The sequence below is a fragment of the Hermetia illucens genome, chromosome 5 (genome assembly GCF_905115235.1).
Source record: "Hermetia illucens chromosome 5, iHerIll2.2.curated.20191125, whole genome shotgun sequence".
NCBI lineage: Eukaryota > Metazoa > Arthropoda > Insecta > Diptera > Stratiomyidae > Hermetia > Hermetia illucens.
Window position 1 is genome coordinate 38,251,373 of NC_051853.1, and position 27,028 is coordinate 38,278,400.

Here is a 27,028-nt window from a genome sequence, read left to right on the forward strand (position 1 = left end):
GGGAATCTTAAATGTTCGATCACTCGTTTGTTAGAATGCTAGTCAGTCAAAAAGGGAAGATAATCCCAGGTTGACTAATAGAGTGGACAGTATCATACGTTGAAGAAAACGTTTAAAAGGGAGAAATCGATCTGCTAACAATGAAAATACAAGAGATAGTTTGGCAAAGCACTCCTGTTCATTGCGGACTAAATAAGAAATATATTGAGCTGCAGCGGTCAACGAACTAATTACAGAGAAACCTAGAGCAAACAAAGTATGACAAAAAAACCGCACAATGGAAAGAGGAAACAATTTAAACTTCCAATCAAACAAAATAAAAGCCTTCTTTAATAAATACAAGAAGGAATCCTTCAGCAGATATACTTCAAGTTTGACAGCCCCAAAGGCATAGGCTCCATGTGAAGTAAGGCTGCGAGAGATCAAAAAGACCCAGACAATAAATCCCATCTATAAAACAGGATAACGGGAACGTGAACAATAGAGTAGATTTCTTCGCGAAGCATGTAGAAAGTAGCTTCCAGCCCCTAGATACGCAAGCATCAACAAACCTAACCCCAGTGCGAAAAGTTGAAAACTAACCGATACCTGCCGATGACCTGAGAACACAAAACAAATAGGTTTCGAATTTAAAATTATTAAGATTTGCTCTTCTATTCGCGAGTAATATTTATTTACCTTGCAATTACCGATATTTTGGGAGCCACTTGTTCCCTTCATCATTGATACAAGTCTGTTTAAGGCTGCACAGTCCCTACCTTCCCACAAAATTTCGTACCAATAGAAGCAACCGTTTCTGAGAAAAGTGCGTGAGACAGACAGAATGATAAACAGTAACCCGATTTTGATTAATTTTGGTTTACACAAAACCTTAAAAAGAGAAACCAGTATAGAAGCCATCATCAACAGATAAGGCGTGTCACAGGCGAATGAGGCTAAATAGTTAGATATGACCCTCGATGCTAAGCTCACCTGGAAAGGAAGCATCCTTAAAAACAGCGAAGGCTTAAATGCCATCTACACACAAGTGTACTAGCTATTAAGAATAAATACCTACCTCACCATCGACATCAAGCTACTAATTTAACAAGTTAATCCTACGTCTAAAACTCCACTACCTTTTAGACGAATTATCTTAACTTTTTGTCAGTATAGCAATACTTTTATCATCTACTGCACGTTATGTTAGAATATAAAGATGAAATAAAGTACAAATTTCTTCTTGAACATTTTTTTTTGCAAAATTTTAACTTATCAATTCAACAAAAACGTACACGAGCCTAAGTTTATAATTTGAGGGAAATAAGACCACATTTTGCAATGGCTACCTGGGGTTTTCGCCAACTATAATTTCTCGGCTCTTATAAAATGTATTTCAATTGTTTTGATTTTATTTTGTTCAGAAGCATTTATTTTAAACAAATGATACAATTGAGATGAAAGTTTTAAAAATATATTACTTTTATGAATAATTTTCTCCTAAATTTGTAGCCTGTGTTTTCTGATATATTTTTAATTTTTTCTAGAGCTCTTCCTCATCTTTTTCTATTTCCAATCTCATTGATAGTTTAAAATATACAAATTTCAAATAATCACTTATTATCACTCTAAAAAAGTGATATTAATGTCGCTATTAGTTGTAGAGAAATCGATACTGATAAATCGAAAAAATTATACTTTTCATTGCATGAAGTTTATTTTCGTATTATTTGCGTCCTTTGCTTAAGGGCGAATCGATCATAGTACTCAAATGATCGTTTTGGTTTTCCAATTTCGTTATCAATTATCGTGCTGTCATTTTAAATCAATATAAACAGAAACTGCAAAAAAAGAAGTTGAACTAAAATGTACTTAGAATCGACTCAATATTTGTTTGTTTACCACATCCGAATTATTAAGAAACGGCTGGACCGATTATCACGAAATTTGGTGAGAACTTGTGATTTCTGTATCCCTTTAGGTGGAGCAAGTAGCGTCACTTTGTGTTGTGTTTAAGCAGAGGCCTTCCATGCATGTGAAAAGGGAGTGTAATTTTGTCTTTTCATAGAATATGGCCGTGCGGGGTATAAAGTGAAAGGGTTCAATTGGTTCTGGTCCCATATGTATCAGGTGAATGCATATTCACCATGAACGGTGAATGCATATTGAAAAAATCAGAAGTGTTAACTTTTTTCATGACAATCCTTCACATGGCGCGCATAACTGAAACCAAATTGGTTGAAACGTACAGCTAGAATATCTACCAAAGGCATATAAAAAGGAAGGATAATAAGGTGTGTCAATATACAGTAGTCTCTCTGATCAATCCGGATCTTTTGGTAGTGCGGGTAGGGTGAAAAATCAAACACTTTCATGATGTCTCTTGTATCCCCACTCGACCATAGTTTCGCTAATTCCAATTGCATTAAATAAAACAATGATCAGTAAACACCTTTTTAAACAGTGTATGTAGTTATCGCAGACTTCCAAATTATTTTAATTACTACTATAAATTTTTCATGGCTGCGAGTTCTGAGCAAAATGCGTATGACAGACAGACACACAATGGACAGTTTTTAATAAAGTTTTGTTTTACATAAAGTCTTAAAAAGATATGGTCTTCGCTATCTCAAGATGATTCGAGAGAAGCTGTCTACTGACTTATCTGTCGCGTAACCCCTTGTACGAACATTACTCGAAAAAATTAACAAACTGAATATAGTCCCGATCCAAATATATTATATAATACGGATGAATCAGCACTATTCTAGAAATATTTTCCTGATCGAATGCTACTGCCGAGAAAGCTGGCTCACAAGGGGAAACCTCGAACGGGAATGACTTTTCTTACGTGTATAACTGGAAATGGTACACATCAAGTTAATAAGGTCTGAAACCTGCGGTTCAGGTATAGGTTTTGTTAATTTTTTATGTATGAATATTTTGGCACACTGGGACCATATATAGTTGCTATACCTAATATTAAATTCGATGTTACTGACATTTCAATTCTTAAGGAGTAATAATGTGACGGAAAAGAGGCAAATTCGGCCTATTATAACTTTGTTAATAATAGCTGGCTTTCCGCCAGAAAGTATGTTTCTTCATAGAGAAAAGTGCGGGCGACAATAAGACAAACAGCAAACCGATTTCAAAAAGGTTTTGTTTTTAATAAAACAATTTGACAACCGCACTGACCTTCCAGTTCCAGTAAAATATTATTCGACGAAGAGAATCGATGAGTTCAACTCTTTTCGTAAATCGGTTTCTGGAATTGTTTGTGAAACAAATAAGATGGTTTCACACAGAGAATAATCTCACCTATTGAAAATGCATACGTGCAACACGCAATAAAGGCAAAATTGTAGCTCCATATCTTCCTCCTAATTGCACCGCATTTATCCAACCAATAGGTGAAAACGTCCTACGTTTAGTCAAATTTCATTATTGGAAAAGCTTCTTGCCGTACGCACGTTCTGTCTTTAGAGGAAAAAGGATTATAGCCTTTCAGAAAAATGTTCACGTAATTTTTCAACCCGCTATAAAAGATAAATTTAACAGAACATCATACTCACCATGGTTAAATTATTGCAATCTACATATGTGACCGCCTCGGAAGAAAGGGACCTCGTGCCTAAAAAGTACTTTTCGAGAAAAAATACGTTTAAGGTTGGCTAAGACTGTTACACGACATACATTGACTTTTTGCTAAAGGCGCATCCAGTCAACGAATTAACTTGTTTTGTGACAATACTGTAGGATAGCCCACATGACGTGTTCACATGAAACAAGAAGATTTCCTTAAACTTTGTTTTAGTGGGATACACTAAATAAAATACGCAAAGACAAACGTAGACACCTTCTAGGATCTCGTCACATGCGTCAATAAAGCATTACCAAGAAGCATCAGCTTGGTAGTGCTCACATCAGACCCAGACGCAAAGACAAACGTAGACACCTTCTAGGATCTCGTCACATGCGTCAATAAAGCATTACCAAGTAGCTTCAGCTTGGTAGTGCTCACATCAGACCCATCAACAGAAGTAAGTTTTGTGAAATGGCTCCTCTGGGACAAGGTTTTGGGTTAACGTTTTAAACCCCTAAACTGTTGACGCGGTTCCATCATTTTTCATGAACGAATGGGGACAACAGCGTTCATAGCAAAGAATCCGTGGATTCTGCAGAGCAGGTGTACAATATTTTATAATACAAACAATACTAGGACCTGGCCTTTTTCCACAAGAAGTTCGCCCAGAAGGATTATCCCTCTAATTATTGGGGGGGAAAACCACATTAGGAATTTCCACAATCAACATTTTTTATTGTATAGATCGTTAGCCTAGTTATCCCAGAATACGCTGCAGAAATTTCAAAGGGAAATTCATGGTCGTTTTGATTTTATAGGGATACAAGCGAGCGATTATCGGATACAGGAACGAAATCCACGGCCCAGGAGGTAGTCGCTTTATATCCCTTCAACGCTGGTAGCGTTACCTAAATAGTGTATTTATAAATACTTCACGTCAGTCGCTTGCACTAGTGCATTTGTATTTGTTGTAACTGCATTTTGTTCGTAATTAAGAGTGATAAATCTCTCCATATTCAAAAGGAGATTTTTCAGATGCGTTTTTTTCAAAACGACGTTTTTCATATTTGCAGGAATTCTAGCTCAAAGGATAATGAATCGATCATTATTAAATTTAGACCTGTGATTCCTTACAAAATTACCAAGAATATGACCAGCATTTGTGATAAAAATCATATTTTAAAGGGTGGCCCTTTTTACGTATTTAGTGAAATAACAAGTTGGGAAACCGGAAACTCGGCTCTTGAGGTATGAAAGGGTTTGTTTCGACCCCTCCCACTCCACATCTTTCTAACAAATGTCAAAACTAGGACCGGCATCGACAAGTACTTATTAAGACCTTTCATTTGATACTCAACATGACTATATTCGGTGAAAAAAAGTTTTACACCCCCCTTTTATATGTATGAGGAAATCCCTTAATTTCCACGTAGAAATATATCATTGACTGCATGTCTGGGCACAGTTCCCACCTTCTCACCAGATTTCGCGTCAATGGGTATACCCGTTTCTGAGAAAAGTGCATGTGACAGACAGACAGACATTGAACCGATTTGAATAACGTTTTGTTTTGTAAACTAAACTTTAAAAATGGTGAAAATTGAAATATTTTTCTTGCAAAATTTCTGATTTTGATTATTTTTGGCTGCATTGAGGTTGAAAGCTTTTTGGTTTGTTTCAGGAAATCAATGAAAATAATCAACTGTCACGATCGAAAATTTGTGACGCGCACGTTGGCGATGACAATAATTTACCCCTCCTTATTGACGACAATTCCTCCGTTGAAATTGTCAGCGATGAGACAACAATTAAACAGGAAAACGTCATAAAAAAATTAATCTTGAACGGATTGTTTTTTTGCGGTGTATGTAATTATGTTTTATTTGTTATAATAAATGAATAAGCGTTTGTAAATGTTTTACTTTAATATGTAATTTTTATATGCTTTGATAATCCGAATTTCGGCATTATCTAGATTGGGTCGGTTTTAATGGATTTGGATTTTCGCATAATCTGCATTGGGCTGGTTTTAATAGATACGGATTAGCAAGACTCTACTAAATGCATTTTTTGTACAAAACAGATTTTTTTTAAATTGCCAAAATTCAGCACTGTTTTTATTTGTCAAAATAAAGATCTTGTTTTGTAAAAAATTCTGTTCACTTTGGAAACGCGTCATTTCCTCAATGAAAAGCAAATTTTTGGGACATAAACCAAATTTACATGTGTAATAAAAATAAATACTTCGATACCTTAACCCATTCCCTGTCCAATCGAAAATACTTCAGTGCACGTGCCCTATCGTGAAACTTTGTTGAGATATGATTATTTTTCAGCCTTCCAAGGTCATGATATACACGTGCCCGCCATTGATGATTTGGTAACGGAATGAATGAAAATCTGTCCCCTGTATGACGTGTGTTATACTATGATGATTTGCCAAGAACTAAGATAACATTTATTTATTATGCAGAAATGTAGCTAAATATTTGAGTTTGAGCAATTAGTAAGAGAAGGAATGATTTTGGTGCCGCCAAGACTAAAACCGACTAAGCTGGAATGAGAAGTTTTATCAATTAGAATATACATCCGAATTTCACTTTTTTACTTCATTTGTCATGTTGTTGATTATTATTATCTTATCCTATGTGAATATTTTTTTCGAGGCATTCTCACATAAGTACCTTTAAGACATTTTCGAGTGATGTTCATGTGTGATGTGATGATCATTGTCCCATCAACCTTGATACCTATCTTCCAATGTTTTCAAATTATGATGGAATCCCTCTCCTTGTCTTTTATTATAAAACCCAAGATTTACGAGGAATCTGTTCAGATTGCTGTGAAAATAGTGAATTTCAATATTAATTTTAGACCTAGGCTTTTGTAAAGTTTTCCAGCAGTTGATAATTTGGAGACATATGAGTTTCCGGATAATTAGTTAAACTTTTTGACATGAAAAGAGCGCCACTATGGTGGGGTAACAGAGGGTTGCTCCTCCTTTCTCCTTCATAAACTTCACATTACCTTCGGGGTGAATAGAAAATCCAACCCTTCCCCCTATCTTTCACAAGTTTCCAGTAATAATGAAAATCATTTCTATAGACCATTCTCATAAAACAACATTTCTATAGACCAATCTAACAAAATTTCCAATTTTTGAAAAACAACTGGGAATTTCAAATTATAAACATTTCAAATTTCATTCCCATTCCAGCATACTAAAAACTGAAAGCATGTATGTCACAAATTACGTTGAAAAACGTTAATAAGGTTTAAAAAATGCATTAATTGCACTATCCCCGCTGCATTATCTTTACAGCATTCATTTTGGATTTGCAAATAAATTTATGTGCAAATTTATGGAAGATTTATATTAATTTAATTTGACTTGACGTCACTAGGCTCCTAAATTTATTTTGGTTTTTTCTCCCGCGATTTTCACAACTCGCAAGTTTATAAAAATTTAAATAAATAAATAAGCGTTCTCAAAGAATCTGAAGAAGAGTTTGAATATTTCGACACAAATAACATATGCTTATTTTTTAAGGCCGGGAGTTTGTTGCTTTGTTTTTGAAGAATGTATGATAAGTATGCTCCAGATTCAACAATAAAAAACTTTTGTTAATTTTCTGGCCTTTATAATAAATAAATTCGACCACAAATCAGCGGCATATCAGCTTCTTTCTCTGCGCCAATCGATGGAGAAACTGTTAGAATATGGCCATCACGTGTATCATCTCTTTATTGCCTTCAAGGCCGTCTATGATAGCGTAGCAAGGTAAAACTCCACATGTCCATAAAGAAATTGGATATTTCGACATTATTAGTAGGTCTGACTGCGTTGACAGTGATCAATGTTCGACGCTAGATAAGCGTGTTGAAATTTAGTGAAAGTTTTTGGTGTAAGTGCAGTTTCTGAAAGAACGTGCAGAAGATGTGTGACAGGACGACCATCTTTGATCGATGACATTATCACGACTATGATAAAGCAAGATCCCTTTTTGACAACATCGGAGATTGCAGAGAAGTCGAGTTTATCTCAACAAACCATTTCCGACCACATTGGGAAGCTAGGATTGGTCTATAAATATTACAGATGGGTGCCTCATGAGTTAAGCGAGAAAAATTTGCATGATCGAGTCGTTATATGCTTGCTCGGTTCCAAAATGGATTACATACGAAAACATCGTGTAGAAAAGAGGATATTGCAAGCCCGGACAGCCTGCCCCCCTCCACTTCTAAGCCGAGCTGAAGAAGAGAATGTTGTGTATATGGTGAGACATCCAAGGACCAATACATTATGAGGTTTTGAAGCCTGGTGAAAAGTTAAATTCGGAGAGATACTGTAAGCAAATGGATAATTTAAATAAAGCAATAAGAGAAAAGAGGCCGACGATGTTCAATAGGAAGCACGTTATACTGCATCTACTGCATCATGATAATGCCAGACCTTTTACAAGTTGGCGTGGTCGTTGGCTAGAAGTCATAAGTAACGATGGAAAGTATATTCTATAATAAATTTTTGTTAAATATATGAAAATTGTGTTATTTTCTTTTAATTCAAAAATTGACAGAACTTTCTGGTATACCTTATATGAAGGTTGGACTGGAAGAGAGCCCAGTCCAGTGGAGACAAGAATACTTTAAGGTCATCTGCGTAAAGAAAATAGAAGTAGATGAGGGTGGAGGCGAGGCAACAGGAAGAATAGGGGGCCAAGTATAGAACCTTGGGGAACACCAGAGGAAGGAGAGAAGCAACGAGATGAGTAACCATGAAAAGAAACTCTTCAAGAACGGTGACAGATAGGAGGAGAGCCAGGAGATGATTGAGGGAGAGAAGTTGATTAGAGAGAGTTTAGAGAGGAGAATATTATGGTATCAAAGGCTTTGGAGAAGTATAAATAGCATGCACCTCCTGTCGTGAATTTAAGCATTTAGCAACGAAGTTGGTCAAGACCAGAAGGTTTGAAGCCGAAAATCTATGTTTCACGGAACCATACTGCTCATTGACAATGAGATGACCGAAGTGCGCGGTTAACAGTCGTTGACGTACCTTTCGAGGATTTTGGAGCAAGAGGAGAGTAGAGAAATGGGGCAGTAGTTAACAGCAAGAAAAGGGACTCCGCACTTGAAGATAGGGATTATGGGGGCCTCCTTCCTTAAAAGGGGGAAAGTAGCATCCTTCTAGACTTTTGTTGTAGATTATACACAGGAGAACTAATAATTTGAATAATTTTGACTAATATGGGCAGTCCTGTAGATAATATGTTCATTCAGATAATGAACTATATCTTTAATTTTAGCTTTTGCTTTGCTAGCAGTGATGCACTCCGATACGCTAACATATCCCCGTGTACTACTTTCCGACGACGGAGAGAGCTTCTCGACACTACTTCTTCGGCAATGTGATGAATGAATGATCATAGTGGCTGCGGTGGACAGCCCCCAGTGTTAATGTTTTCCTGTGACCTCTTATCTGTTGTGTTGTACGCCCCTTGTGGATGCGCCATAATAGCTGTGGTTACGTTCATATTGCGGGCAAAGCTCCTTTTGGGCTCAATAAAGGGAGTTGCATTGGTGAGTTGCCTTGAATCCACTGGTATGAATGGTGAGTCTAAACTCAATATACAGTTGTGATGGTCACCGCGGGATCCGTCTTGTGGGCACCAAATCAATCCGTATTCGAAAAAGATGACTACAGGAAAGGTACTCACACTAAATCCACCCAAGACCTTCACGTCCTTGGAATAGCCCTGCCACAGTGATGGTCATGGTGACCATGACCTACCCTTACTGTCATTATAGCTATGGCCTACCTTATAGACCAATCCAATCAAAAAAAGCACTACGGCAGCCGCAATAGATTCCATTTATTGCCAAACCACAACGTTTTACAATAGCCATGCCCATGGCACGCACGTGTGGCGTGGCTGGATAATGCACACGTGTGCGATGTGAGGCAGTGATTACGTTAAGCACTTTTAAATGGAGTGGAAATCAGTTTCTTTTGGTTTTCGTGAAAAGTTTCAGTCGATTCATTTTAATGTGCTTGCCCATATTTAGCGCATCCTTTTAGACACAGTACGACGTTTCAGATAAAAATGATGTAATTATGCACACAAGCTTGGCATGCCAGGTAGACATTACGGCGTTCTCGAGGAGATTATTTTAAATCAAGACGATTCTGTGCATACATTATAGACACAAGCCACCCTTCAGGCGAGAATTCGACCCGGCGCCCGAGCTTCAGACAGAGTCACCACAGTCGTACCATTTTCTGATATGTCCTTTCGTATAATAAAAATACCATTACGTCGCAAATACCGTTCTGTCTTTATAATTAATTCTGCTGAGGAGTGACAGCAACCTAATTTACTTGAGCCATTTCCAGGACAGTATGCAAACAAATTAAAGATCAATTACGGATTATTTCCAAATTGAGATTGTTTTCCTTCGCTCCATTGGAAGAAGTCACGTGAACAAACAAGCCCGACACCGCAAAGATGCGGGAGTGTTTCCCAGTCAACCATTGAGTTCCCGCACTTCGCTCGTACTTTCGCCAGGACCACTAAAAATAGAACAGGAATTCTACGCTCATCTGTGCAGTGGACACCAGAAAAACGATGACGAACATTGCTTCGCTGCAGGCGAGTGTTAAGACTCAGTTGCCTGACTAAAAATAGACAGGACAAAGCAGCCGAGCAGCCACTACTGAATGATTTCGTCTTATGAGCTCATCGGGTGGCCTAAAATCGCAGAGCCAAATGTGAAAATGCGTAAACAACGAAAAGCGCTGACCGAACTTACGCAAATGGTATCTCGTAAGGTGCCGAGATCTGCATAGGTCTAGCTTCCGCGTGTGAGCGGTTGATCTATAGTCAACGCTGATATCGCGGAGCAGTCATTCCTCCGTTCCTACAGTTGTGGGCAGTGTGTTCCAGAGGAATTGGAATAATCAGTCACCAGCCACGGCTCGCAGATAATCGATATTGTCGTGTGTCGTGTCGTCTGTTCGGAGCTTTACACGGACAGTTCCAAGTCGAAGATGTAAACAACACACGCTGAGGCGCTTATACTTCTCCCCGGCCCGCGTGGAGCCCAAGTAGTTTTGGAGCGCGCAACACATACATATGTTGCTCCTCGTGGCGCAGTCATGCTTAGAGGCGCTACAGGTTGGCTCTGTTCGACGGCCTCGCGGGCCGACCCGATTCACTCTGCCTGAACATACGGGAGCCGACTCCAAATCAAAATACCATCCAGTGACATGGAACGAGTACAAATTAAGTAGCCAATGCAAATGGAATGTTTACAAACCTGTTCCGCGGGCAATGGAGCCCTTCCCTTTGGACGTGGACACCGACTTTCGGTCTGCGCTCGAACATTTCAGCAACATCACTCGTTCTTGTCTTTCAGCGGTTTGTTTACGAATACGCGAATTTTGCTTTGCACCGAACGTGGGGGCACATTGAAGACGCACGCCGTGGACCGATTTCAAGTCAGACACTCTTCGAAAACCAGCTCGCACTTGATTCTTAGATTCAGACAAAAACCAGGTTCCGCCACTGAGCCCGGCGTGAGTTGGACGTAAATCAGATTAGGCAGTTGCACGACCTTCCCGACTTCACCGAGAGCATTAATGCCGACAGTATCAAATGAAAACTCCTGGCAATCCGCGCGCAATCTCCATGGAACCGATATTTTCCTCTTCGCTTCACGCTCCGCACTTGGCACTTTGGCCTATGTTTGTGTTTGTAGACTTTCAGTGCGAGAATTCTGATTTGAGTTTTCTTCACGTTTTTCCGCTAAGATTCGAAGCGAATCAACTGGATTTTAACTCACCGGCGAAAGTAGAGTCTCGGCGTATATGCACGCACAACTTTCCGGAAAATTGACTTCGATTAAATTGGGCAATTTTGCGTAAATAACTCGCACTCGATATCACAACATGATCTTTTGACACATTTTCCACTTAGGAATTTCATTTCGTGTCAAATTCGGATGACGTCGCCGGTAGACGAATTTTCACGAAGTACTGTTCGGTACATCCGAAGTCTCGGGTTGGGTTACAATGGCGGATATTTTGTTTCACAACGAAAGGAGATAAATAATATTAAATGATCTCAAGATTTACGAATCGAAAGCTATAAAATTGATACAGCAGTTGAGCTTGGCGTATAGATGTGAATTACATCAATTTTTCCTGGATTTACAGGAAAACCTGGAATAAAAATTTATAATTTGCATATAGTTCAGCGCCATCTATCATTTCAATGGTAAATACATTCAGATTACTGATTAGGGTGTTTGTAGGTGGGCGATTGGTCAAAGTAGCGGCCACAAGATAGCAGTGCATACAGGTTGTAGTCCTTGCTAGTACGAAGCGATAATATCCTTGTATGGCCATGTATCCATGTTGTGCAGGGCTTAAAAATGTTAAATAACCAAAGAAGGAAGAAAAATGAAATGAATCAGATCAGATAAAAATTACTACCATTTTTGATTTCCAATGGAATAGTAGTTTAGGCTGCCCTAATTCAAAATAAAGGTATCTTTGCTACTCCTAACCCGAAACCATCGATATCGGGGGGAAACCCCCGACCGCGATGGGCAAGGAATGATAACAAAGTCGGTCTCCTAAACCAACAAAGAAGCGGAGGTTCACTGCACGGTGGAGCTCAAGAGCCTGTACTAGAAGGTCATACATAACTGACCCAGATATCGAGAAATAAGAAGGCCACTAAGCTCGATAAGCAGGACGAAAAGGACCTCGCTAAATACCAGTCCATTTTCGAAGAATCTACCAACAAACACCTGGGAAACGAGCAGAAGCTACTTGCGCTGAAATCCGTTTTCGGACGGGCTGGGAGTGAGCTGATCAAACTAAGGAGAATTTCTTTGCTTGCTGGTCATGTGTTAATGCCAGGCGGATCTGGTAGGGGGATCATTCGAAGCAACAATCTGAGGATCGTCCTGCACTGCAAAATGAACAGGACCCAAGCCAAGAAGGAACGGGATACGCCGAGTGCTACGTACTCAATGTAGAGCTTGGTCTTTAGTATGCAGACTCCGAATACCTTGGCCATCTTAAGTTTAAAGTAACACTCTTAATCTTTTAGCTGAGCTTCCCAGAGTGGATATTTTCCCTGGATTACACATGGGACAATGACATGGACCCAAAAAGCAAAAATACAGGACGGGCAATTAAAGGAGAAAATATGGTGATGCCAATCATCCAAGGACAAATTGCTGCCATCCAGCCAGGAGACAGAAGCCGATGAGCTGTGCTAACAGCGACAACAGGGACCCCTGGGAGCGAGCCGGCAGACGGACTAGTGGTTACCAGCTTGGAAACCTATGTCGTCGAGCTGCGTGCAGCGAGTGCCATCAAAGAACTCCTCACCAGAAACCGTCGACGTCGGAGGTCCTCTAAAGAGTAAGGACTGACAAGAATATCGGTCATAGAAACCAGCAAAGAGGCGGTCGTCCACTCCTGCTCAAGAGCTAGTACCAGAAGGTCATATATATTAGATTACGAAGGATAAGGGGGCCACTACTGTCGATAAGCGGGATGAAAGGAGCTTGTCAAATGCCAATCAATTATCGACGAATATAACAACGAAGGCCGGGGAAACGAGCAGAAGGCGAACTCACTGCCTTTAAGTGCAATTAAGGGCAAGAGCTTGGAGTTCTGCAAGCAATGAAATAGCGACACCCTTCAGTGACGTGGCCAGGAGTCACTTACGTGTGGTGCCGGCGGATGTTACCATTACTCCCGCCAGCGGCAAACTAGCGCCGGAGGTGTGGATCCGATTTGAGGCCGGGCTGTCAGGGTTACCGCAAATTGGAAAAGGAGGCATTCATTCCCTGCTTCGATTCCTCAAGTGGTTCCTGAGTTTCATGTTGTAGCATAGAAGGACTAATTCTTCACGGATTTTCTTGTGTGGGAGGGCGTAAAGCTCGCCGTATACGACGAGATCCCCAGGAGATCATTCGTTCAGATCTTGTTGCCGACGGGCTCGTCGAATCTCTGTGCCTTTAAAACCCTGGGATTGTCAGGACGACTGGGTGGTAATCAAGGAGGAAAAATTCCTTTCTTGCTCCCTATAAGTGGATAGTGCCTGGAGGCACTGGGAAAAGCGAATTACAAAGCTCGGCTCGGAGTCAGGAACGCAAAGGTGAAAGTGTTCGCTGCGTGAAATCGGATGGCAACCGACGGAGACTGGCGGGGGAACAGATATATTAGCGGGACTCGAGGTGCGTCTCAACTAGCCATCAGGCTAGTAATACCAACAGGTATTCCCCCTAGAGAAAGACACCGACTTCGCACTAATGCAAGGCCTCTGAATCGGAGGCAAATTTTATAATGATCGGGACAAACCTAATGTATACATTTTCGGCAGGAAGAGCCTGCACGTTTTTTTGTGTCCGGACCTGAGTTCCAGCGATCTAACTGTGGCCAAACTGGAGCAGGCGGGAGCGGAGATTGTGTATATTTTCTCGACTTACATGGCTCACGACCAATCAGTTCCGTTAGAAGAGCTATGTCCTATCCCGTCCTGATGTCGTGCCTACCATTGTAACAAAGAAGGCTAATTAGTTGATAGGCTTTGGGGCAGCTCGGAAATCAACGAAAGAGGTGAGTTGCTATTCGATTTTATTATTAACATATGTTGTATACACCAATCTTCGATTTTCTCAGCTCGAACAACTATAATGGTTAGAAGGAGGTCCTTGATATCCCTATTAACCGACTGGATTTTAACGTGCAGAACTCAAGATCCTTCTCAAATCACACTTGGATACTTTTCATTCTCGATCTCGCTGTTGAAGTTTTCAACCTTTTCAGAGACCCCAGTACGACCGACTGGAAGAAGTTTGGTCAACTTATTGAGAGCAAACACTCCAGTACGTAAATTGGTAACATTGGCACGACAGACAAACTGCAGTCAAAGTTCGGGACTCTTGAAAAGGTATTCAAAACCTGCTTCAAATTCTCGTGCTCTGTTGAATAAAACAATGAAACATTGCCACCGTGGTGGAATGAAGATCTGTCCAGTCTCAAGAAGCTCACTAGGGAGATTTTTAACATTTGCTGCAGGCACCAATATTGGCAACCGTACAAGGACTGCTTGAAAAAGTATAAGACAGTCATCAAGTTTTCAAGAGGCGGGCCAGGTTGGACTGTTGTCAGAATATTGGGAGCACCAGCGAATCTGGAAAACTCAGTAAGATTATGTTCAAGGAACATAGGCGTCCAACCTTTCTTATAAAGTCGGAAGGCTCCTGGACGGAGTACTCTGATGAAACCCTGAAGCTACTGGTTCAGACGCATTTCCCTGCCAGCAAGGAGGACTGTGATTTAAAGCGTTGTTTGGAGGGTATAAAGCCCCAGTCGTTAAACTATCAAATTGATAATTACGGGTAATTGGCTGGGTTATAAACAGCATTGCCGCATATAAATCTCCGTGCCCAGATGGCATAATGCCAGTCATGCTACAGAAACAGCAGTGCATGGTTTGTGGAGGTTTACCGTAGACGCGGGCGCGTGGTATTCATACTGAAAACGAGCTGGCACAACCATAATTCCACGAAGGATTTTTGACCAATCAATCAATCAATCGAAAGAGGTAATTTTGTGCTGAAAACCTTAGAATGCGTCGTGGATATCCATTTAAGGACGATTACGGAACTTCCTTCTCCAAGTCGCAGCACCCCTACCTCAATGGCAAATCTATAGAATCCGCTTTTCGCTTAGCCCGATTGTGCGCTACCTGAGAGGTAGCTGTTCACTAGGTAGTAAGCACTGTTAAGCGGTCTCTATCTGGGAGGTAGCCACTTGACCAGAGCTATGAGAAGAGCTACCCCCAGGGTGGCGCCATCTCTCTGAACAGGAGCGGCTGAAAGTGGTGACTTATATCGATGACTTAGTGATATTGGTGTCAGGGATGTTTCCCTCCGTTATGAGTGAATTCACTGGAGGAGAATTAGGAAAGCTGTGACTGTGAGCTGCACGATGCACACTCTGCCAAAATTCAGCCTAAACAGAGCTGATGTTATTCACCGCCAAGACAAGGCTACCCTAATTCTACTTCCGTGACTAAATGAGCAAAGATTGGTTCTGAATTCGAGTGTAGCCCTGTATCCTAAGTTAAATTAGAGATTGAAGGTTAAGAAGGCTTTGTAGCCTTCCACGTTTGCAAGGAGACCTTTGAAGGAAACTGGGGTCTCTGGCCGAGGATGGTTCTTTGCTGTTAATCATCACAACGTACCGTTCTATTGTATAGGTAGGCGCTGAGCAAGAAGTAATAGAGCGAAGCGTAATAGGATTCAAAGAACTGCGTGTGCAGATGCTTATTTTAGAAAAATTCGTACTTGGTCGATAATTTTGATTCAGTAAATGCACCCTGTCTACCTGATATCGCAAGGCGTAAGGTGTGCTCTGTGGCCTTGTGGCATCTAAATATTAAGATAAAGTTTTGATAACATTCTGTTTGTAACAATAATTATAACATAATGCCAATTTACAGTGCTTTGATTGTTTTCTTATCGGTACCAAATCACTTGAGTATAGAACCAACCATAAGGTTACCTAGGACCTATATACATCTACAGATAGATAACACCAGTGATGCTTTTTCTTTTGTGTGGTCTCAATTCCTTCACAGACGGTCCCAACGCTGTTTGAGAGAAGAGGAAAAATAGTCAGTCCCATCTAGGTAGTGATTTCCCTGTACGCTGGGGGCTTAGAATGCATTAAAAGTATCCCCTGCTTGTCGTAAAAGGCGATTAAAAGGGATAAATATTTGTAGACAATATGGTGGGGTATAGCGCGTCAACCGTACCTACTCGCCATCGCTCGCGGTTACGTCAAATGCCTTTCAACACCTTGACGACTTTCGAGCGAGCATCTGCTCGCAATCATTCTCTACTGTTCTGCGTGAAGTGTCTATGGGGCAACTAAATTGTCGGCCATCTTAGGAGAGTGGATTCCACTGCATGGAGTAGACACGCAACATACAATCCTCGGAATTCTTCATGCTTCGGAAACGGTTATTACGCCTTGGAATTGAATTGATCTTTCGGCTACGACTTTTCACTTTCATTAACTTTTTATGATTGGATTTTCAAATCTTCGAATGCACATCGACATTGTATCGAGGCACCCCGGAATGTTCACCTGCTTCAATTTCAGAGAGAACTTTGACGATACAGACTGAACTGAAGTAAGTGTGAATCCGGTGTCGGATTAATGTTTTTTACATCGTTAGATGCATGATGAAAGATCCCGGTCCAGGATCAGAACCATCCAATATTGCAGTAGCGCATAGGCGGGGTCTTCCAATTGTAATGACTGAGTGAGATTGGCGATGGTCAGCAGATCATCCTTATAGAATTATCCTAACAAGTGAAGTATTCCGTCGGCATCCGTTTGTACGCCTCGGTGATAATCAAGCATGGGAATGTGGGGGGTCCCTTTGGATACTTCAGTCTCTCATTTACCAAAACTGTACATGTCTTTTAAACCAATGCATTGGATCGTCGTAATATTTGAAATATAAAATCTAGACGGGAGTATCACGCGAACCTAGCGGAAGAAAATATGCGAGCTAATACTGGAAAATGAAATAAATAAGGACACCACTGCGCTGACCTCGGCTACTCCTCCTTCTGTTGCTGAAGGCGTAGGTCTATCCTGAGCCGTCTTAAGGGATTCTTCTGGTTTCAGACCAAATAGCACCTGCCCCACTGAAGTCTGTCTTCTTCTTGATGTCCGATACTCGTATACTGACCTCAGACATACTTTTGCTGCTTTTTAAGCTGGGAAATTTGATGGTTGCGGTGTTCGCAGTTGGTCAATGTTGGCTTTGGGTTCACTGCTTAACTTCCCAACTAGCCATTTTTTGGGTGGAATCACCTAGTTCTCAGTATTGTGGAGATGTGCCTCGCCTGAGGGGCCAGTGTGTAGTACGGGGTCTCGCTTCTATGTTGTGGCTTTCTTAGGTTACGAGGTTCGCGTGTCATAGCCCCCGTAGCACGTTAAGGTCAAGATTACACATTGATGCGACCCCGTATTAGTAAGGCTCCGTTTGAATACAATCAGTAACACTCGACTACAAACAATCGAATGGGCACGATTCGCATGACACCTTAGATTGGGGGCGGTTTTTTTTTATTCGAGAGCATAGTGTTTTGTTAATAATAAGGTCACCTACTATGTTATGGGATGTGGCTGTCACCACCCACTAATGGTCTTGGTAGATGACAGGCTTGGCTGCTAGACAGCCGCATATCAGGAAGAAATAGATTGCTTCTCAAAGGACGACAAAGAACAAAGGACGAATCAGTTTACCCTGTAGTAATAGTAAGGAAAGTTCCCGGCCTATCAGTTCTCTCTCTTGCTTTGCTGCCTAGCAGCATCTAGGTGGAGGTGTTGAGGTTATTCTGGACACCAAGTTGTTCCAGGACCTCAGCACTATTACGCTCCTCTTCTGAAAGCTGAGCAAAGCACTTTTTAATGCTGATAGCTCGCGCATCCTTTCACACATCGTTGAGGGAGGGGAGCAGCATTGTCTAAACTAAACGTTTGTGCTTTCGCCGGCCTACATTTAGAAGGAGTTTTCTCCTAAGCTATTTATACTGCTGGGTATTGTAACGTATTGGATTAATATCGTCATACAAGGTCCATCCATCAGCTTCCATAGCGTAGGCTGCAAATGCAGGCTTAGCCGTTGCTGACCGAACGCTCTTTGCCGCCGTTAGGGTCTAAGGGTTGGGATTGGCAGAGAATCGCTGCCGCATCAGTTTGCCCTGGAAGATTCTTTCCCCTGATCGTTGGCAAAACCCGGAGTTGTGGTTTGTCTGGAGGCGGTTTATCCGAAGGCTGTTTCCCTAGGCGTGGGGTTCTCTACGTTAACATAATCTGGCATGTAGAATGTCGTCGAATTTTATTCATTCACCCATCAACGTTTCATTATAGCATTATCTGAATACATATCTTAGCATTGTCATCTCCCGAAAAATTCTGTCAATACTGGAGTTCGCAATCGACATCACCAGCTCCATCCCGCAGTTGGCATCCATTGCCTGAAAGCTTCTTTTCCTTTAATCCGATTGCGGAATGACGGATTACGGGTAATAGGCCATTCAACATAATTCAATAGTAGACAGTCTGAAGCTATATAAAGCACAACCATCTCAGCGATAAAATCTCCCATTGAAATATTTAATAACTAAATAAATAAAACAATTAAAATTTGTTATTCAATTTAGATCTCAAAGAAAATTCAGGCAACGACAGCATCATCCATATCGTAGCCCATAGGACTTCGAGTCGCTGTGAAAATCATCCTTCATAATTCATAGAAATGGCTTCGCTCCACTTCTTCTGACGGCCTCCAATTTCGTTTCCTATTCGCTTAGGAGAATCGACATTCAGTACAATAAAACGCTTTTGGAATGATACTGAAGATTTCCAAGTACCCTTAGAAATAGAGTCCACTCAATGACTACTAGGATTGCTCGTTAAGGGTGTCCTCTCCACTTTGGGCTGTGAAAGGTTTTCTTTGCAATTAAATGAATTTGGATTAGGTTCGGATGAGAGTGTTTTTGGAGTACCCGAAAAGGCTCCTAGTTGATTTTCAGTTAGTCATCGAATTGATGATGTCCTTTCAGTGAATTTAGGTTTGATTTTGTGGACGAAGTAAAATTTTGAAAAACCATTGATTTCAATCCGGAGATAACAAGGTGACAGTACTTCGGAGAATTTGTCCTTTCAGAATTGAAACAAAAGCTTATCTTAGTCCTCGATATGCTGCCAACTCATATCGCTTCGCCAGATTCCTAACTGCAAACTCCACCTTAAAACGGCTCTAAGGATAAATAGCAGGAAAATTTGAGCAGCGTCGGGCAGAAATGAATGAAGTCCCGCGATGAAGATAAAATTGAATTATATTGACATTCCGGATCTTAAATGGCAGTCTTTTTGGGGTTCCCTTTCGAACTGAGCTGGGAGAAGCGCGAGATGACTCCACTCAATTGGTAAATTTGTAAACATTTGAAAAAATTCAATGATGTAAAAAAAGACAAGCCAGTTATAGCCATCCCCGCCTTATATCCCCACCCTCATGTACAAGGAGCTTGGTGGGTGGTGAGCATGGTCAAAGAGGAAAGATAATATGTGAGGTGACCAGGTATCAACAAAATCTTCTTAGAGGAGCTATCGAATATCATACTATTTAGGAAGTTCTCATTTTCGGTAGGCGTCAGGATATATGGAGCAGACTCACCCTCTCGGTATAGGCGTAATGAATATTTTATATTATTGTTCAAATATCTTACAAAATGGATGCGTCTAGTTCCTTTGGAATGTATATTTGGAATGAGTTTGTGTTCTGAACCTCAAAACGAGGTGTTTTTAGGATCACAATGAGACTTTAGGTATGGATTTGATTGAAGTTTCTTCCTAACTCCCTTTAGCATTGCTACCAGACAAGCAAAGCAAGTCTAGGACTACCGCAAATTAGTTCGTATCTCAAATTTGCGTCCACAAAGGACGAAAGAAAAGTTTATTTAAATCACGAATTTTTGGAGGAAGAGTGAATGAAGGAAGCTCGGGTACCAACGATAAGATCCTTTCAACGCTGCCCATCATCCTCACGATTGGTCTCCTTTATCATTTCAGTCGTCATCATGGGCCCTCGACCAAATGAAATTAATGCACTTAAATGGTAAAGATACACATTTGCACTCGATCAAATTTTGTTGAAATGATGAAAGCACTCTTTGTAAGCGGCTTATGACGAAAAGGATTCGCCGGAGCACAGAAGCAGGATTTTGTATAGAGAAACTAGAAACTCGCCGTCACAGAGGAAACTATACTACTACGTGATTTATACTTGGCCTCTGATTGGAGGAATGATATGGCATAGCATAATTACACTTATGTATTTCGATGGAGTATGCGGAGATACGGGAAGCAATTGGAAAGGTTTCATATCGTCCTGTCTCTGCTTTGTCGGAAACATCAAAATCAGCTTGAAAAGTTTCCATTTGAAGATTGAATTGGTCCAGGTGCAGACAAAGTTTTCGTATGGAAGCAATTCCCAGAAAATTCAATGGTTTCTACATTGACCGTACAAATGAAAATATACCTTTGAGCTCCGTTTCACCAAACCATATTACTAATGGTCGTCACAGTAATAAAGCATGTCTTTCAATTCTGCATAATTGAAAGGAGGAGTACAATGGACGTTCAGCTTCCATGGCCTTCGGTGGCAATGATAGTCCTACACTAGTTAATCGACTTTCATCCTTTGATGGATTTTAATCCACGTTAACGTATCCAGGATTGACATTGATGATAAGCTGGCTTGGTCTTGCATTTTACAATAAATTGCTTGAGTTTCTTTGTGTTAATTGTTAGCTGGATGCAAACGATGCAGACAAATAGCTACGGTATTCCTTCGATAGATACATTCCTAGTGTTATGGATTTTGTTCAGTAAGAAACTTATTGAAAGTGCTATGTTTTGCAACCATGCACTATAGGACTTAGACTAGTTGATCTTGAACGTCCTGGGAGATAAGCTCCTCGGCCCGCTGGATGTTCTGCCTGTTCTAGCCTCTGCATATGCTTCAACTCGAGAAGATGTTGCTTGATCCGCCGCGTGTCTTCCTGGTTCGACGTGTTTTCTCGGAGCAGATGGACAATGTTGTCGCATTGTTCGGTCTCCCTTGGATGCGGGTCCTTCTTCTCACTTACCAGTGAGGCTTGTCCGAGGGTGGGAAGTCGGGCCCAATACTGGACTAATGTGATGTCTGTCCTTTGACGGGGTTTAATCGTTGGCTTTAGGGGAACTGTGGCCTTCGGCTGGTTAGGTGATGACCCTGGCCTCGAAGGAGCTGGAAATTGTAGACTTTAACCGGGTATGGCGACAGCTGCTCTTGTAACCACAGAACGAGTTAGTATAGCTAGAGTGTCCGACTTTTATTTGTGGATGATCCTAAATGGCTACTTGAGAGAAGTTCTCCCCGCTGGGAACCGTGGTAGTACTCATACTGAATGGAATGGTTCAAATTCAATAGTTCCCATGAAACTTACTATTTCATCAACCACTAGAGAGACTTTGATAACTAAATGAAACTCTTAGAAGTTGCCTTCGATAACGAACTCTTCAAAGAACAATAAAAGATTCTTATTGCTATCTTCTACAGTATCTTTTATACTTGAGAATATTATGCAGTACTATGGATGGTCAAATAGTAGTATAGCTCCCATCGCGAAACGTGGTTTGGTACCCATGATAGAGCATAAAACCTGGGAAACGCCTGCTGAACCAACACCAACAGCTCTGCTACTAAACCCTATCTCCACATCAACGTGGTGATCGCTCTCATCACCTTCTTCGCTACAAGCAGAAATAGAACGTAACGCCCAACACAACTCCGCCTGCCCGTGCTCTTTTACCTAGAGAGAGTTTCCTCGTGTCTATATAAATTTTCTGATGAAATCCAAACTGCCTTCTACAAGAATCAATCTAAAGAGGCCCTCCTTCACAGGTAACCACTTCGTTTAAGTTTTCTCACTTGCGGCTGTAGATGATTACAGCCGGTTCTGCGGCAGTGTGGTTGGCAGATGTCATTCGTGAAGTTCCTCGTCTCTGCACTTGTGCAAGGTGCTTACTGTACATCTTCCTGTTAAAGTCATCAGCCATATCTCCGTGCCCTAGAGCAGAACAGACTGCGTTGCTCCCATAAGAAGACGCTTCCTGGTAGACATAGGGCCCCGAATATTCGCCATTAGCCAATTTAGGGCACCAAGAAACTCATCTTCGAGTCAAGCGTTAAACCGGATAACGAAGTGGTTAGAGTAGTAGGCTGTCATACGGAAGGTCGTGGTTCAAATCTTACTGGTGGGATTTGCATCTTGATTTGACGTTGGATAACAGCTGACTAGCTGTGAAAGAGTACCTGGGTTACATCAGAGTAATAATCTCGGCCGATCGTAATGCTGATCATATTGCCTTTTATAGGGTACTATAATTCTGTAGGGTACCATTACGGTCTTGAATGAGGTGCTCTAACACACTTCAAGGCGTTGATCCAATCGGATTGTAGCGCCAACGATTATTATTATTATTTAGCTATTGGTTTTGACTCTATAGTCAACTCGTCGATCGAAATGTATGCAGAGGACAACTCAAGATTTCCTTTCTCTTTACTGATCAACGTGAGCCTCGCTACCTCCCATCGACAAGGAAAAATGCTTTTCTTTAGTCAAGCGACGAGCAGTAGGTTTGGCCGATGATGGAACACCGGTTTGTATACCTCTGTCGGGATACCATCAGGTCCTGCGCCATCTTGTTTTTCACGCAAAGGATTGCCTCTTCCAACTCTTTTTCTGCGAAAAGTGGGTACGATATGTGTACTGAATAGTGCTCGTACTACGCGGTTCATCCGTTCTGCATGTCTTAACCACATTTTCGAGGCACACAGGTTTTGGAGATGGCCTCCAGGACAGGACTTATAGTCCTAAATACCGGTAGCATTCTGAAGCCCTGGTTTCTAGGGCACTATTTCTGACGTAACTTTTGCTACTAATTACTTAGTGTCAACGTTAGTACAACGATGGAAGGCACTAGAAGATTTCAGTAATCGAAATGACAATGTTCTGAAGCCTTTCAAACACCCGAGAAAATTCGAAAATTGGTGCTACAAAAATTTCTCGAAGTTCTCTCAAGATTGGTAACAAGCCACAAGACCCAGGCGCAGACGGAAGAACTGCGACTGAAGCGCTATTTCATTCAACAATGAGCTTTGCCACCGCAGCTTGTAATGCATCGGTTCCCGAAAGGAAACTGCATTCCGGGAAATTTTGCTCAGCGCGCCAGAGGCCAAGACGAAGTGAATCCGTAGAATGTAAGAGATGGAAAAAAGAACGCAATCAACTGGCAGAAGTCACGCTCCAGACCGGAGGTAATCAATGACATTAACAGAGAGCCATGTGGCCTCGGGTATTAGTTAGTTACAAAAAAACTCTTTACCGATCGGTCCCACTGTTCCATGGAAGCGACGAAGATGGAAAAAATCTTGCGGGCCCTTCTTCCTTTTCTCCCTATTCGAGCTGACGCTATCCCTGAAGGACTGAGTACTTAAAAATGCGTATATTCCACTACAAAGGAACTAGAAGAGGCTATCCCATTCACGGAGGACAAAAAAGCACCAGGACTGGATGATATTCCCAGCGAAGTGTTGAAACTCGTATGTAAATACAAGTTGAACTTGCTACTTGGAACATTCAACGCATGTTTAACAGCAGGTGTTTTTCCCTCCTGCTGAAAGGTTGTGAGACTTGTGCTGATATGTAAGGGTAAAGGCGACCCCGAGGCGCCGTCAGCGTACCGCTGAAAAACTTAGCAAGCCAATACTGACTGAAGCAATACTTGATGCGGGAAATTACTTACCAACACAATATGGTTTTAGAGCAGGGCACAATTGATGAGGAGGTGGTCCAAGCGATGAAATTGGCTGAAGTAGACAGTCGTCACTTTCGCAAACGACGTAAGAAACGGCATGCATTTTGCGCATTGGAAAATTAATTTTGAAGCATTGGAAATTCATTTTCATACTCCAGGCTACCTATTGCGAATATAGACCCGGGAAAGGCAGTGCAGAATGAAAGTCACATCAAGGTTGGCTCAGGGATCTATCCTTGGTCCGGATCTTTGGAACGCCTTGTGTGCTAGTCTTCTACGACTCGAGATACCTGATGAAGGAGATAATTCCAACAGTTCACCCTATTCAGGTTGGTTAAATCATGGTCTTGTCGTAGTCAGCGGTAAGATATCTCGGTATCAAGATAGACATGAAGATGAGCTTCTTCAAGCAGACTCGCAATATCGCAGACAAAGCCGCGACTGGAATGTTTGCAATTTGCCGGCTGATATCCGTCGGAGGTACTTTATCCAGCAGGGGTCGTTTCCTGATGATTGCGGTTCAGTCCGTCCTTTTTTACTTTATTTTACTTTTACTTCACTCTTTATTCCGATTGCTCTCCACGCTGCCGATCGGAGGTTTGTATACCTGAGAAAAGGTGAGGGGGATAAGAAAGCTGTTGCTTGTGAAGAGTATGACAGCAATTTGGGGAAGAGAATCAGGGGGTAGATGGACCGCGTATCACGTAAAAGACGTGCGAACTTGGTTCAATCAAAAGCACTGTGAAGTTGAGTCTTTTTGGCTGCCCGGTACTCAGTCATTGTGCTACATGCGTTTCCCTGTCGTCTAAGCGTTGCGACGAGTGGCGGAGTCTGTGACACTTATTCTGGAGTCCGGCAACTTCCCCGTCTATCAATAAATAGAAGGTTTTGACACATATGAATACCCTCCTAGGCATGCAAGTTCCGTGGGCTGTTGTTATCAAGTTTACACCTGAATCTACGACAGAGTTAGTTGCAGCGCCACCCTTCCAGTGCGGTTCCACCTGCTCGAAGAGCTTTGACAAGTCTCCTGATGTTTACCTTCGCGACATTCCACGTACAGGAAGAATGTCGGGTCGGTGCACACCAAGATTTGGCGTTATCCACTTCGATCGATGGTTACTTGCTGACAAGACTCCACAACTCGCCATCCGTCCACCACTGACTCTGACGCAAAACTTACGTCGGGAATACTTCTTTTATAGCCATGTGAAACGAAACGAAACATTGGTGTACATCCGGTGTTTAAAACTATAAACCTGGTTCTCGCTGGAATGTCGAGAATCTGATTTGTTCTCTAGCTTGGGTGAGCCATGCCCATTCAAGTACCCTGGCAAAAAAGTCTCCCGCATAACCCTCCCTCTGTGCCCAAGACAGCGTCTTCCGTGTATCAAGCCTGCGTCGAAAGTCCTGGTGTTAGACACGCGCTGAGAAACGTCACCCCTAAATACTGAATCCAAACAAAGCTATCCCCTCGGCTTCAGACAAGAATCCTAAGGCGGTTACCGTCCCGAACCCAGATGGCTGCGTGCCCGATAATTCGGGGTGCCATTAACCTGGGTCCCTCTTCTGGTACTGTTCAGTGGTTAGCATTAGATCAGCTTTTATCTCCGCAGTGAATGCGCTTGCAATTCCACTCCGGTGTATAATGATCTGCAGGATGCAAATCTTATTAACCACTTCCTAGCTCTTGACAATTCTGCTTTGAAGACTAGATACCGGCCTGCCCACGTAGCAATGCTCCCATTAGTCGCGTAGAACGTAATTCTCCTTCTCCTTGCAGGTATACGCCTTATGGCCTACCATATCTACGCCATGCTACCATCCTGTCGAGTCCCTGGGTAGTTGTAGACGTGTGTCCATAATCTAAACGTTTGAAGCTCTTTCTGGGGACCGCTCGAATGCATATCCTGCATACTACCACTATAATTCCATTTCCCCAGTTTTAAGGAATTTTTTTCGCCTATTGCTTAGCAGCTTTCCCCACCGCTTGTTTTTGGCCTCGAGAATTCGCAGAACTTAATTCGAAGAGTATTCCATTACCCTTTGTTTTATGAATGGAAGACGTTGTCTTCAAGCCTGATCCTATAACGGATCTCGCTGAGTACGTCCACAAAGGTTTTGCTTTCCGTCGGCTTAATAAGCAGAGCTGGCTTTCTAGTCTTCCTTAGTCTCCTCATTATTTCTTTTGGTGCGCTACTATTTGTATCCGCTACCTACGTTTGTGCTGTGGAGACTACCTGGGCGAAACTTCCATCAGATTTGCCTTCCTCCCTTCGCTTTCTCCCGCACTTTTAGCGGAGAGTGCGGTTACTTCTGCTTTTCGAGCATCTATGTTCTAAATGTCTACCTGTAGAAAGCAATAACATCATGGTCTTCGTCCAGTTTCATAAGACGGTTTTTCGCTCTTTTGCTAAACTTTTTCTGTAGGAACTTTCACAACTGCCGCGCATTTTCTGATAAGCCTCTTTTTTTTTGGATTTCGTAAGGACAGTTGACTGCGCTCCCACCCGGCTTACATTCGAAGCCATTTGCCCTGTCTCTCGTTGGGTATTTCAGCTCTTGCTGCTTCCTTCACTGTCTAATGGGGGGAACGGCGCATTTTCGTGCTATGCTTAAACGCAGTCAAATCCTTCTCTTATCCTGTCTCCGTTTTTAGTATCTATCGTGGAACTTGCTATTGATGCATAATGTCGGTAAACTTTCATAAGACGGACCCAAGAAGTGCTTCATTTTAGCAAGCGTCCCACAGGACTCTATACTGGGCCCACTAGCGTATTCAAGATCATGATCAATTTTTCGATAGCGAGTGGTTACGCCGATGGCGTAGCCCGAGATTGACACTTTCATGCATCATCTTTGGAATGGTGCCGATTGGCATCTTCGTATTATGGTAAATGAAGTTGCTTGGATATACAACGGAAAGTGTATTTCGTATAGGGAGAAAACTGCGAGTAGATGGCAAAAGCGATAATAATCCTCAAAAA

General features: G+C 41.8%; 1 protein-coding gene across 1 annotated transcript in view; it reads right to left on the minus strand.

Moving 5' to 3' along the window:
* Positions 1–11,529, minus strand: part of LOC119658306 (nuclear factor of activated T-cells 5) — a 143,302-nt gene extending 131,773 nt beyond the window's left edge. The window contains exon 1 of the mRNA XM_038065611.1: positions 10,883–11,529. Coding sequence (XP_037921539.1) covers positions 10,883–10,961 — 79 coding nt within the window. The 5' untranslated portion in view covers positions 10,962–11,529. The remainder of the gene's footprint in view (positions 1–10,882) is intronic.
* Between the last annotated feature and the right edge of the window lie 15,499 nt (positions 11,530–27,028).